Source organism: Montipora foliosa, chromosome 8 (genome assembly GCF_036669935.1).
Source record: "Montipora foliosa isolate CH-2021 chromosome 8, ASM3666993v2, whole genome shotgun sequence".
Taxonomy (NCBI): Eukaryota; Metazoa; Cnidaria; class Anthozoa; order Scleractinia; family Acroporidae; genus Montipora; species Montipora foliosa.
This window is the reverse complement of record NC_090876.1, coordinates 36750159-36762195: the sequence shown is the minus strand read 5'-3', so window position 1 is coordinate 36762195 and position 12037 is coordinate 36750159. Positions and strand designations below refer to the sequence as shown.

The 12037-nt window shown below is 35.8% G+C and overlaps 1 protein-coding gene across 1 annotated transcript in view; it reads right to left on the bottom strand.

Moving 5' to 3' along the window:
• LOC137968935 (tetratricopeptide repeat protein 21B-like) overlaps positions 1–12037 on the bottom strand; it is a 54133-nt gene that overhangs the window by 38509 nt on the left and 3587 nt on the right. Inside the window, exons 3-10 of the mRNA XM_068815401.1 lie at positions 9106–9383; positions 6861–6952; positions 5962–6001; positions 5597–5653; positions 4708–4808; positions 3488–3572; positions 3299–3397; positions 2214–2306 (exon numbers count right to left, since the gene is read on the bottom strand). Coding sequence (XP_068671502.1) covers positions 2214–2306; positions 3299–3397; positions 3488–3572; positions 4708–4808; positions 5597–5653; positions 5962–6001; positions 6861–6952; positions 9106–9383 — 845 coding nt within the window. The remainder of the gene's footprint in view (positions 1–2213; positions 2307–3298; positions 3398–3487; positions 3573–4707; positions 4809–5596; positions 5654–5961; positions 6002–6860; positions 6953–9105; positions 9384–12037) is intronic.

The window sequence follows — 12037 nt, the reverse complement described above, 5'->3', positions numbered from 1 at the left end:
ACATTCCGGCAACCTTTAGGGCTGTCTTTTCGAAAATCGCTCATGTTTGCGTTGTTTTTAAAGAAACCCAAGGAAACTATACACCACTGGAAAGCTCATAAAATGTAGTATTTGAAAATGCCTTTAACTTTCACGTTTTTTATTTCAAAAAGCGAGAGCAAGTGCTCAAACGCGAAACGGACCTTGTCTGCTCAGCTGAATTAATAAGTAACCCTTCCGTTAACACGGACATCCAAACAAACCACACCCCACTGTGTGAGGCTGTTTTCATATTCTAAATAGCTTTCCCGTGGCGTCCAAGATCTCCAAGAGCGTGGCGTGCATACTTATAAAACCTATGGGCCAACTTTGGAATGGAATATATGAATATTTGAAGTGCGGGTTACAGACGAAAGCCGTGATAGAAGTGATCCCAGACACCTGAAAAATTCAGGTGGCATTAACGGGATTCGAACCAAACTTTCTTTCATTCATTCTTCCTTTCCAAGAACACATGAATCCAACAAATTGACCTGCTTCCAACAGTGTGACTTAATAGCTCAGTTGATAGAGCTCTGCATCGCAGAGGTCATGTGGTTCGAATCTCGTTGACACCGCCTGAATTTTTTTGGTTTCACAAGAGGAAAATAATGTTTGAGAACAATCTTGAATTTGATTTATTTACATTTTTTTCCAAAAAGTGCCTTTGTCAGAAAAAACTAAAATTAATTTTAGGATTGCATATTTTTAGATCAAATTTCCTGGGCATTGCCATCCCGATTGTTCTGACACAAGGAGCTTTTGTATCGATACAACAACAGTAACCAGAACACATCACAATTTACTATTCAACATGGTGGTGCCCAGGAAATTCGAAAAAAAAATATGTGATTTTAAAGTTCCTTTTTTTTTTTCGTATAGACGCCCTTAAGATTTCCAGAAAATTCAAACACATTTGATTGTAAACATCATTTCCTTTGGTTTAAAGTTCTTTTTTTTTTTGAGGAGAGGTTCAATTTAAGAAAGTCTTTGGCATTGGAGTGGTAAAGTGTGACGTCACAAATATTTAAAATTATAAAATTATGGGATTCCTTAATATCTTCAGAAAGTACATGATGAAGAATGACCATTTGCCAAAAATTAGCATGTTATTGCAGTTTGGGGATGAGATATTGGCCCTTTCATGCTACAGTGACTCCATACAAATCCTTATAATTTTGTCTTTGTTCTAAACGGTTTAGAACCAAGACAAAATTACAAGGATTTGTATGGAGTTACTGAAGCATGGAAGGGCTAATATCTTACCCCCATATTGCAACAATAAGCTGATTTTTTGCAAGCGGCCATTCTTCATCATGTACTTTCAGAATATCTCAGTAAATCCCATAATTTCATAAATTTCGTTTTTGTGACGTCATCACTTTACCACTCTTTTGGCATTATGAATAGAAGCTCTTGATTGACAAGTGTGACAGAAAATTTATCAGTAGTGAACTAAGGGCTGATGCCAACAACTCTGGAAAGCAGGCCGGTAATTTGTGTAGATTTGTTTCAGCTTTTCTTTCACAAATGTTGAACAGTGAACCTTCGTCGTGTTTAATGCTGAAATGATGAAGATATAACATGTTGAATGTTGTTGAATGAAGTAGAACAAACAATAGACTATAGCTCCATTTCATTCAACAAGTTGCCATAAGTTGAACAGTCTCATAAAGCTGGTGACTCACACTTCAGGGTTGATCAACAAAATGTTGCACAATGTTGAACTGTACAACTCTGGCTTTATACCATGGCAAAATATATTGACTTAAACAACGAATAACTCAAGAAAAGGGCTATAATCTCCTCGAAGAAAAATCTAGGTGCTGATTGTTTATTTTGTGGTTCAAATTTTTCAACCAGTTCAAATTTTGATTTTCTTTGTTTCAGACTATGATAATGAATATTAGACAAAGAAAAATCAAAATTAAGCTGGTTTGAAAAAGTTTGAACCAAGAAAAAAATTGAACCTTACCACATACAATCATTTTCTGTACAAAGCAACATTAAAACCTACAATTATCTCTTTAAAAAGGTATGTTGTTGTTCTTACAGTATTTCAGTGTTTGATTGACATCAGATTCTTACCTAATTTGATAATCTTTTACTTCATTAAATATGCAGTGATTTACTTCTCGCTGTTTGTCTCCAACGTGTCATGTTGAGTTTTGCATTTATATTTAATGTGACTTTACCTCTGTCTGATATTCAGCATTATTTGGCGAATGACTTCGCGCCCTCTCTACAAGCGTAAGTGTTTGCTGCAACACAAGATCATTTCGGCCACACTAGCAAAAAGAAAAGAAAAGGAAGGAAATGACAATGACAGACGTGAATACTTCAACAGGAAGGCTAAGAGAAAAGTACAAGATTCCTATAAAAGTGTCATATCACCCTCCTGTTCAACTCTTGCATCAGCTGTGTCTAGAAACACAACTTTACTCCTCAAGTTAATGAAAACCCTAAATTAGAAAATTGAGCATCTACTGTATCTCATTAGTTCAGTCCTGGGGCCGGTTGCTTGAAGCCTGGTCATAAGTGCAAAGAAACCGCACATCTCAGGGAATCTGAAGGGGTTGGTTAGTGAAAGCACGTGCCAGTGGGGATCTAAAAAAAAACATGTCTGAAGACTAACAGAGTCCGGTGTTATATGCAGACTTAACACAATATCTCTTGACAAGCTTTGTAGACATGCCTTAAGTTGTGAACAATATCAAAAACACCCAGTAAATTTTGTCTTCTGATGGTCTCATCCTATTTACAACAAGGAATCCTGCCTTATTTTCCCTGTCACTTCAATCATCAGGTACATGTAGGTTTATTTTACCATCATGACCAGCTATATATAATAATAATTATTATGACCCCTCAAAGTGACTTTGTTTCATGCTGTTGTTCTTTTCTCAAATCATGAACAAATTTCAGAGCCTATCTTCTGCAATCTACAGGTGCAAGTTTATGCGCCAATAATTTAAAGTTTCACCCTTTGACGTCCAAACCAGCCTAAACTGGCCAGACTTAGTATTTTACTCTGTCTAACGTCAGATGATTTTACTTGTCAATGGGGAACCCCTGGCAGTCAATGGGTTAAGATTTTCGAATTAAAAGGCTAAATTGATTCAAATTTTTGGTCTTTGTTCATTGCTCTCAACTTTTGCCAACAAATTTATAACAGGTTATTGCAGACATTTTTCTCCAATTCTTAGTCAAACTCCGGCCAATACAAAAAGTGACTAATGATTGTTGTATGTGGTGATACAGTCCATAGCTGCTGACTTACCATTCTGCTGAATGCCAATGCCAAGTCATGATACAGAAAAGGATTATTTGGTTCACATCTGTCAACCATCTGAATCAACTCTCCCAACCTGTCTGATGCCTAAAGAACAACAGGTTGATGAGATCAAGTAGAATACAAACTAAGATAAATAGAGTCTACAGAAACCATGAATGCTATCTCCATGTTTACCTCGCTGTATTTTCCCTCTCGACAGAGTGTGTACATAACAACCATTCTTTGCGCTTCAATGCAATTTCTGTTGCTGTTTAGAGCCCTATAAAGATGTGATACAAGAGAAAAAAAGTCAAATTTCAATATGAAGATCACTCAAAACAAACTTTATGATTTTTCAAGTTTGGATACTTGTATTTTGTACATTAACACTGTGTCAAAACACTGTGATCCCAAAACCAGGATTGGCTGCAATTTGGCAAAAAAAACTTGATACCAAAAACCCCCTCCACTGTAACGATGTTCAAAGAAGTTAGCACACTGGACTCTTTGACCCAAGTACATTGTAGGTTATTTAAGCCCTGCAGTGGCTCAGCTCCACCCTGTTTTTCTCCAACAAGGCCCCAGTTTCTAAAGTACCCCAAAGCTCAAAATTGCTTATTCCACAAAGGTCAAATTTCATCACCATTGGGCATGTCTTTTACATTATAACCAGTTGCGATTTTGCTTCAACATAAACACTCACATGAATTGTGTTATTAGTTGACAGAACTGAAAGTCGTGAAAGATGTGCTGATAATTAAGAGGCATATTGTATACAATGTATCCCTGTGATGACATAAAAACCTGTTTCGCATTCCAGTTTTGAAAGAATTCTTGCAATGCAAAGCAGATTTGACATCATCTCAGTTATACATTGTATACCCTGAGCCCTCACAATAGCTTGACCATAGTACAAACAACTTCTGGTTTTATTAAATTTTACAGCCCACTAAAATTGCAGTTGCAGAATATTTTTACAATGGGTGAATAGATTAATCTCAGCAAGAAAAAATACTGGAGGTTAGAGGCACTTTAAAGTCTACCTCCTGATACCCAAATAGATAAATCACTTAACTGTAATAGCAAAAAAGTTTATTATTTTGTTCCTATTACGGATATTTTTAGGGTCTGCTGTTGTAACTACTAAGCCATCAGCCGCCCCCAGCAAACAAAACATTTATCTTTAAGTTATCTAGTGTGCTTGATATTTTACCAACTGCTATCCACCTTTTCAGCAAGAACAGGTTAAACTTTACAAATGGCTACCAGTGACATGTCGCTGGTGATAATCCAAACAATTCATCTCTAAGGACAAAATTAATGTTAATTCTCTTAGATTTGTGGCTTGTGATTGCCTTTATCCTTTTTTTCTAAATGTATGCATACAACCACACAGCTCTAAGGTGTATTCATACCTATGTGCTGTCTCTAAAGTTTGATCCCAGTCTTGAAGAGCAAGTTGTAGTCTCATTTTTTCAATCAGAGCAGGTGTGAAATCTGGATATCCCACAACAGCCTACAGCATAAAATATTAATATTATTAATGTATTCAGTGATATTTTAAAGGTGTACCTGACAACAGTCCACAGAGATCAAACAGTCAAGACATACCCAATTTAGAGTGGAGATTTAGACTCCTTTGCCAAAAAAAGTGTTTAAAGCATCAGAGCCAAATCAATATTTAATGTTGCAAAATTTAGCTATTTTCAGCTTCTTCCACTTACTGTTGCATTTAATCAGTCCCTGAATTATAACAACATCTCATGGTAGGAGAGAGGCCTTTCAATGAGGGCAAATGATTTCCCTTTTCATATCTTTTATTGTCCCAATGCCACTATAACTAATCGGGACCAATACTAATGATTATTACTCTCATTTGTGTTCTTGCCATTACAAATGTTCCCATGACTACAAATTTCTCTGTTGCCTTCTCAATATATTTTACCTAATTAATGGTCATTTCATCAGTTACTTTCTTCAAGTGGCAATTTCTTTTACCTAACAGTCATACCTTGATGACAGATTTAGTGTTTTTCATGTACATGTAGCTGTTTTTTGCAAGTTTAACCCATTGATCCCCGGGAGCGAGACTTGACATATTTTACTGGTCTAACGCCAGACAATTTTACTCATCGATGTATAAATTTATGTATTGGTGTATTTAGTTTTCTTGCTATGTCCAACACAAGATAATTCACTGCCTAATTGCATTAGTATTCTAGAAAACAGTTATTTCATTTGGCAAGGATTATCATTTTGCTAAGTTGTTTACAAATTAATAATAATGATAATCATTTGTCAAACCTGATTGATAAGTTCTAATGCTCCACTGAAGTTATTTTTTGCTTCTAGGAACTTGGCCTGCAAAGAAGTGTACATGCACCCTGTAGTTTAACATTTATTTTTGAGGTAAATAACTGGAACAGCATTTTTAAGAGTATAGGAAAAGCTAATCTAGGTAAAGCCTGTACCCAAGAGCAAAAAATGTACAAGTGAATATGTAGGAAACAAAAAGATAAGGACAGGAGTCAACAATACCAATTAGGAGAAAACAAAAGTTTAAAGTTCAAAAGAAATTAAATCCTGCCATCAATAAATAAAACAGTTCTTTTATTTTCTTCTTCAAAAATTATTAAGGTACAGTACAGTGTATCCCAAAATCTGCTAACCTTTCCAAGTAAAGCATCCAGATTTTTAACAACTTCAGATCTAAAAAAAATAGGATACTATCATAATCATGACACATCACAGCCAAACAACACTTCATCTCGATGAAGGAATAGAGTTACCGGTAAAACATTGCATATATTGCTCAAGAGCAATATTTATCCTGCATTCACATTTTCATTAACTAAGTTGAATGTTTTCAACAACATATTATTAGCAATATATCAAATTAAAAATTAAATTTGGTAAGTATAATATTATTATTTCCATGGTTGGACACCTAAAGTTTCCTGTCGTCATGCTAAGTTATCGATCATCAGTTCAGACTTGAATGAGCCATGCTTTTGATCCATTTTTTTTCTTCATTGGTATTGACAATGCTCCTTAAGTTATTTGGAATGTAAACAGCTCGCATACAGTGTAACTCATTTCAGACTGAAATGATCATCTTGTTAAAAATTATGACAATGAAACAATCATTGTCTTGTTTGTGTAAAATTTACACTCAGTTGGACACAGAAAGTAAAAAGAAAGAATATAAATTATGAAGTTTCTCTGCATGTTCCTAGTTTGAACCACACATTTAAAGAATGAATTGCCACCACAAGCCAATTAGCATCAATTCAACCACATCACAAAAAACAAAACACAGAAGAAAAACAACACCTAACTGTTCAGGACAAAAACGCAGTATACATTAGAAAGTGAGATCTCTGATTTTAATGCGTCAAATAATAATGAAAATAATTATTATCAATCATAAATTATTATTATTATTATTATTATTATTATTATTATTATTATTATTATTGTCTTTGACCAAAGAGATGGGATTCAGCAAAGTAGTAATAAATGCTTGTGCATTTAACTTATGGTAGAAAACTTAGCAAGTAGTGCTTACCCACTGAGTGCCTCATCAAACATCTTGATGCTCTTTTTGGCATACGAGTCTTTTCCACTTGTTATATCGACCCAACCACGCAAAAGAAGTCCCTTGGGATAAATTACATACATTTGAAGTCAGCAATGGAATTCAATCAAACTGCAACTTTTAGTAAAATTGACATTTGGGACTACTTAACAATAACAAGTAACAAATTGAAGTTTTAAATAATTAACTCACAAAAATAAAAATTAACACTACCTAACCCAATGACTCACATAAAACTAATAGCATACTCATCAGTTGAATAAGAGCATCCCAATCATCTCTCAAGGTGTGCACGATACATTTTAAGTACCATACTTTATAAACAACTTTTTGAGAAAGTTGCCTACACGACAAATGTTAATACACATAAGTCATATAATTAAACAGTGGAGAGAATCAAGTTAAGATGCTGATCATAGCAGTTATTAACAACCAAAGGCAAGCCTGAAAACCCCAGGCTTGAACAGGATTCAAACCCAGTTGAGCTATCAAGCCATCTGGGAGATGGTCATAATTTTGGTGAGTCCACAATTTGAGCCTGTAGAAGATACAGTGTATACCGGTTGATACATGCACGATGAAAGTTAATATGTGAAAGCCATATAATTATAATATATTTGAACTGTGGAGAGTTCTATAGTATGTGAAAATAACTGCAGAGAGTTCAAATTCTTGTTGCTTTTTTTCGCTTTTGCTATATACAGCATTTTAACCTGAATACTTTCACCTTAATAAAAAAGGTCATCCCTCTCTACAGACCAATTTAATGTTAATTTTTTTATGATGATTGAGGCACCATGCACAGAAATGTAGCCTAAAATAGGGCATGTAATAGCATCCCATGCAGACACTCTTAGGGATTCGTCTCACGTTCCTCCCCCACAAGCGTCTGCTGAAATGAGCCACACATTTCTTTCCCTTTGGAAGTAACCGTTATCTGGAAATCATGCGTGGGTTACTTAACTGTAGGAACCAATCAGCGCTGTGTAGATCTTCCCTGGGAGCATCAATGCATCAACTTCTTCTTTGGATGAATCATGAAATTCAAAATATTCCTCAGAAACATTAATTTTGTTTCCTCAGGGGGGTACTACATTTGCACTCTCGCGAGTCAAAATGTGAGTGCTTGGCAAGGGTATGGTGTCGTTTCATCAACCGGTACTAGTAAAATTGAAAGCGCCGTGGAAATATATAAATACCTTCAAGCACAATAAACGCTACTAGGACAGTAGTGAAAAGAAAGCTTGAAAAAAATCGATTATGTTTAAGCTTGAAATTTTAAGATCGTTCACACTCAGTGTTTCTTCAATTTGAAAAGTAAAGCAAACCTTAAATCAGTTCAACCATACACAATGTAGGACCACAAGAAATGGGGTCATTCAAACAAAACACTTTCACTGAAATAGCCGGAAAGAAATGTATATATTTTATCAATCCCAAGCGAACGTGACAAATAGGTTTGAATCGCATGGAAGCAAAATATTTCAACCATACAAATTCTACCGTACTGATTCTGTGAAGAGCCGTAGACATCTAAGCCAAAGAATGAAATTTATGTGCCAGTTTCTCTTTGATAACAATTTAAGTCATCGGTTTTAAATGCCCAACACACAAACCCCATCTTCTTGCAGTGGCCGTAAGCAAGATTTCTCAGGGTCTAAAGTACACTTCCAGAATCTGAAAGTCCGTTGTGATCGATTCAAAAGACGCTCGTGGGGGAGGAAAGTGTGACGATGCCCTAAGAGTGTCTGCATGGGAGGCTAGGCATGTAAAGAACCTTTCATACATGATAGTTGAGATTTTTGGAGACGCTTGTACGTACAAAGGTACACTAGTGTCACAAATGCAAGCAATGACATGCACACTGGTTTCAGTAAGCATTGCAAAGTGTCCCCCATTAACTTCATTTACCCCAACCTAAAAATAATTCTAACCCTAAGACTTCTTCATGTTCAATATTTAATTTTCCTCACAACAATGTTAAAAAACTCAACTGGAGCAAGGAAACCCATCAGCTTAGTCAATTTACAATTCATGGTAGCATTGAGACCACCAAAGGCACAAATATAATCCATTCAGCGATTGGAATGGGATTCAAACCTTTGCTTGCAAATCTCTTCAATCCAATACATGCTTGTGGAATTGTGAAATTGATTATTGTCATTAAAAGAAATGTTCAGTTACACCTGGATCTTGAATACTGACATCACCTTACCTCCTTATTGCTGTTGGACATTTTGATCATTCTGTCAATATACTCCCGAGCCTTGTCATGGCGTCCAGTGTGCCACAAAAACATACCAGCAAAATACAAGGCCATTTCACCACATGACTGGCGATCTTGCCTCAGTTTTGTCTCTAGTTCTTGCACTGCTTCTCTGTCAACAAGTTTTGCCTTTTTGTGTGCATTTATAAGTGCCATTGTGGAACACAAAAGCACATCTGGCTTGTCTTTTATCGCTTCCAACTCTCTAATAGCCTCTGATGGTCTGTCTGTTATTTTTTAAAGAGAAAAAGTTAATTATATTTTTTACAGTATTAATTAATTAACTACTTCCCTGAAAAGAGTGACAAAGATTTTACTGTGTATAATGCCACAGATGTGTCCAGGAATACACTTAATTAGATGCACAGCCAATTTTGACATCCATCAATTCATGTAGCGTCCCCTAAAGTCTAAGCCTTTGCTCCCTATTTCCAGCAATAAGGTAAGGGTAAGGGTTTGCATTCTTATGCAGCTGTTAATCCTTACTTGAGGAGCAGGCTATTTGGGGGACACTTTGTGGTGTTAATTATTGTCTGTATTCAGAGACACGAAGGGCGTTGAAGTTGGTGAAAAGAGCAATTGGGTTCCAACTTTGAGATTCTTATTGAAATCAGCATGCTATAATTATTCTAATTAGGAGCATTTCTGGACATATATGTGATGCAAGGTGGTTTAACTCCTCATCGTGGGAAACAGTTCAAGGTTGAAAGGGTTCTCGTCATCTTTATGCAGCCCTTTCTCTCTTAAGGAGCCGGCAAACAAGGAAACATTGTTGCGGAAAATGTCTCCTTTGCACACAAACGAGAAAACAAACGAAGAAACATTTGCTGAAAAAGAAAAATCATTTTTGCTCCCTGGGAATCAAATTTTGCTTCCACAACAAAATAATGTTTCCTGGGGCCACAAACAGGGAAACATTAATTTTGCTTCCGCAACATTGTTTCTTCGTTTGCAGGCGCCTTTAAGAGCAACACTTACAGATTTAACAGTGTCACTGTAATGTCAGTCAATTTTACTCATCATTGGGGACCAGTTTAGGGGTGAAATTAAGTAATAATTTAGTATGCATTACATTGTACATTCATAAATCAGGTCCAAAGAACAATGTCATCTCAGTGGAAAATTGTCACCTCAGGGGTTCCTCAGGGTTCCTTAATTGGACCAATCCTGTTTCTTATATACATCAACAATACCAGTTTAGAGTTATCACCTGATACTATTCTTCCCCTCTACGCTGATGATGCCAAGTGTTGTAGAGTTATATCTTCACAAATGGATTGTGAAATCTTGAAAGATGATCTACACTCTATTACAAACTGGAGTGATATTTGGGACATGAAATTTAATATAGGTAAATGTAAAATAGCTCTGTATCGCCAAAAAGAGGACCCCTATAATAAATACATACCACCTTGGTTCTAACCAAATATCCTTATGTAAGGAAGAAAAGGACCTGGGGATCATCATCACTCACAACTTGGCATGGCGAGATCACATCTTAACTAAAGTAAATATTGCCAATGGGATGCTATGCCTCATCAGAAGAACTTGAATGTGGAAATCGCCCTAACCCAAAAATCTTCCTGAAGTTGTTTATTCATTTGGTCAGACCACACCTGGAGTTTATCTGCGAAGTCTGGTCACCCCATAAAGCGTATTTGGTCGACATCATTGAAGGTGTACAGTGCAGAGCCACAAGAGTAATTTTCAAGAATAAGCCATATGAGGAAAGGTTAAAGTTGCTTAAGTTACTGTCTTTAGCATCTAGAAGAAAGTATTTTGATCTTATTTTCCTTTTTAAATGTAAACAAGGACTATGTGACAATGATTTATGTGATTACTTAGCACCTGCAGGAAACACTTCATATAATCTTAGGAATACTGAATGTTCTTATAAAATCAAGTATGCTAGAACAAACTTGCTAAAGTTCTCGTATTTTCATCGTGTTGTTAATGAATGGAATGCCTTGCCCTTGAGTTAAAGAAAGTCAGTATCTATAAGCAATTTCAAGCGTGACCTTTAATAAGGCCCATCTTCATAATTTAGAACTTGCATAGTATAAATTTATATTTATAGTATTTATCATTCCCTGCTAGCACTTTAATTATTTTGTAAGTTTTCTTATTATTGTATATGTTTTTCCACAGATTTTAACTTATTTAGCTTGGTAGCCCTGGCTTGGTTAGGAAAATATTTTTCTGTTTTCAGGGCTTCCTCAGCTACTGTATTTAGGTTGCTGGAAACTATTAAAGTACTGGTAAAGTAAAGTAAAGTAATTTGATCAATGGCGATTTGGGCTCACATGAAAAAAAAGAGTGCAAGGCTTCTATTAAAGAAAAGGAGTCAAATCTAAAAGATTGATTTAGAAGTGATCCTCGCATGTATCTAAACAATTTAAGCAACTGTCTCTCTTTCTTTTTAGACACCTGAAAAATTCAGTTGGTTTCAACAGGATTAAAACCCCACTGAAGCCACCTGAATTTTTCAGAGGTAATTGCTTATTAAGGTGATTCCCTGGTTTTCCAACCCAACTGCGCATAATTTATTGCATCACTGGCGCACACATTAGCTCACACGCATTGATAAAATGGCGGATTTTCATTGAGGGGAAGCCAAATCTGTCAAGGGATGGTTATTTTCTCCTGAACTGGCGGGGTGACCCCCACCCCCCTTTTTAATTGTGTTATGTACTCGTAATAGATACACAGAAAACATATCTTAAGGAGAAAAAATGTTGGATAGTAGAAGTTGTAGTATTCATATAAAATGATGTGAAACTGCATTTGGAGCCAGGCATTGAGTGTGAAGTGATGATGTATCAGTCCAATTTTCTTACATTTCTTCGCAAGATCGAGCAATTTGAAATCATTTTACTGAAAG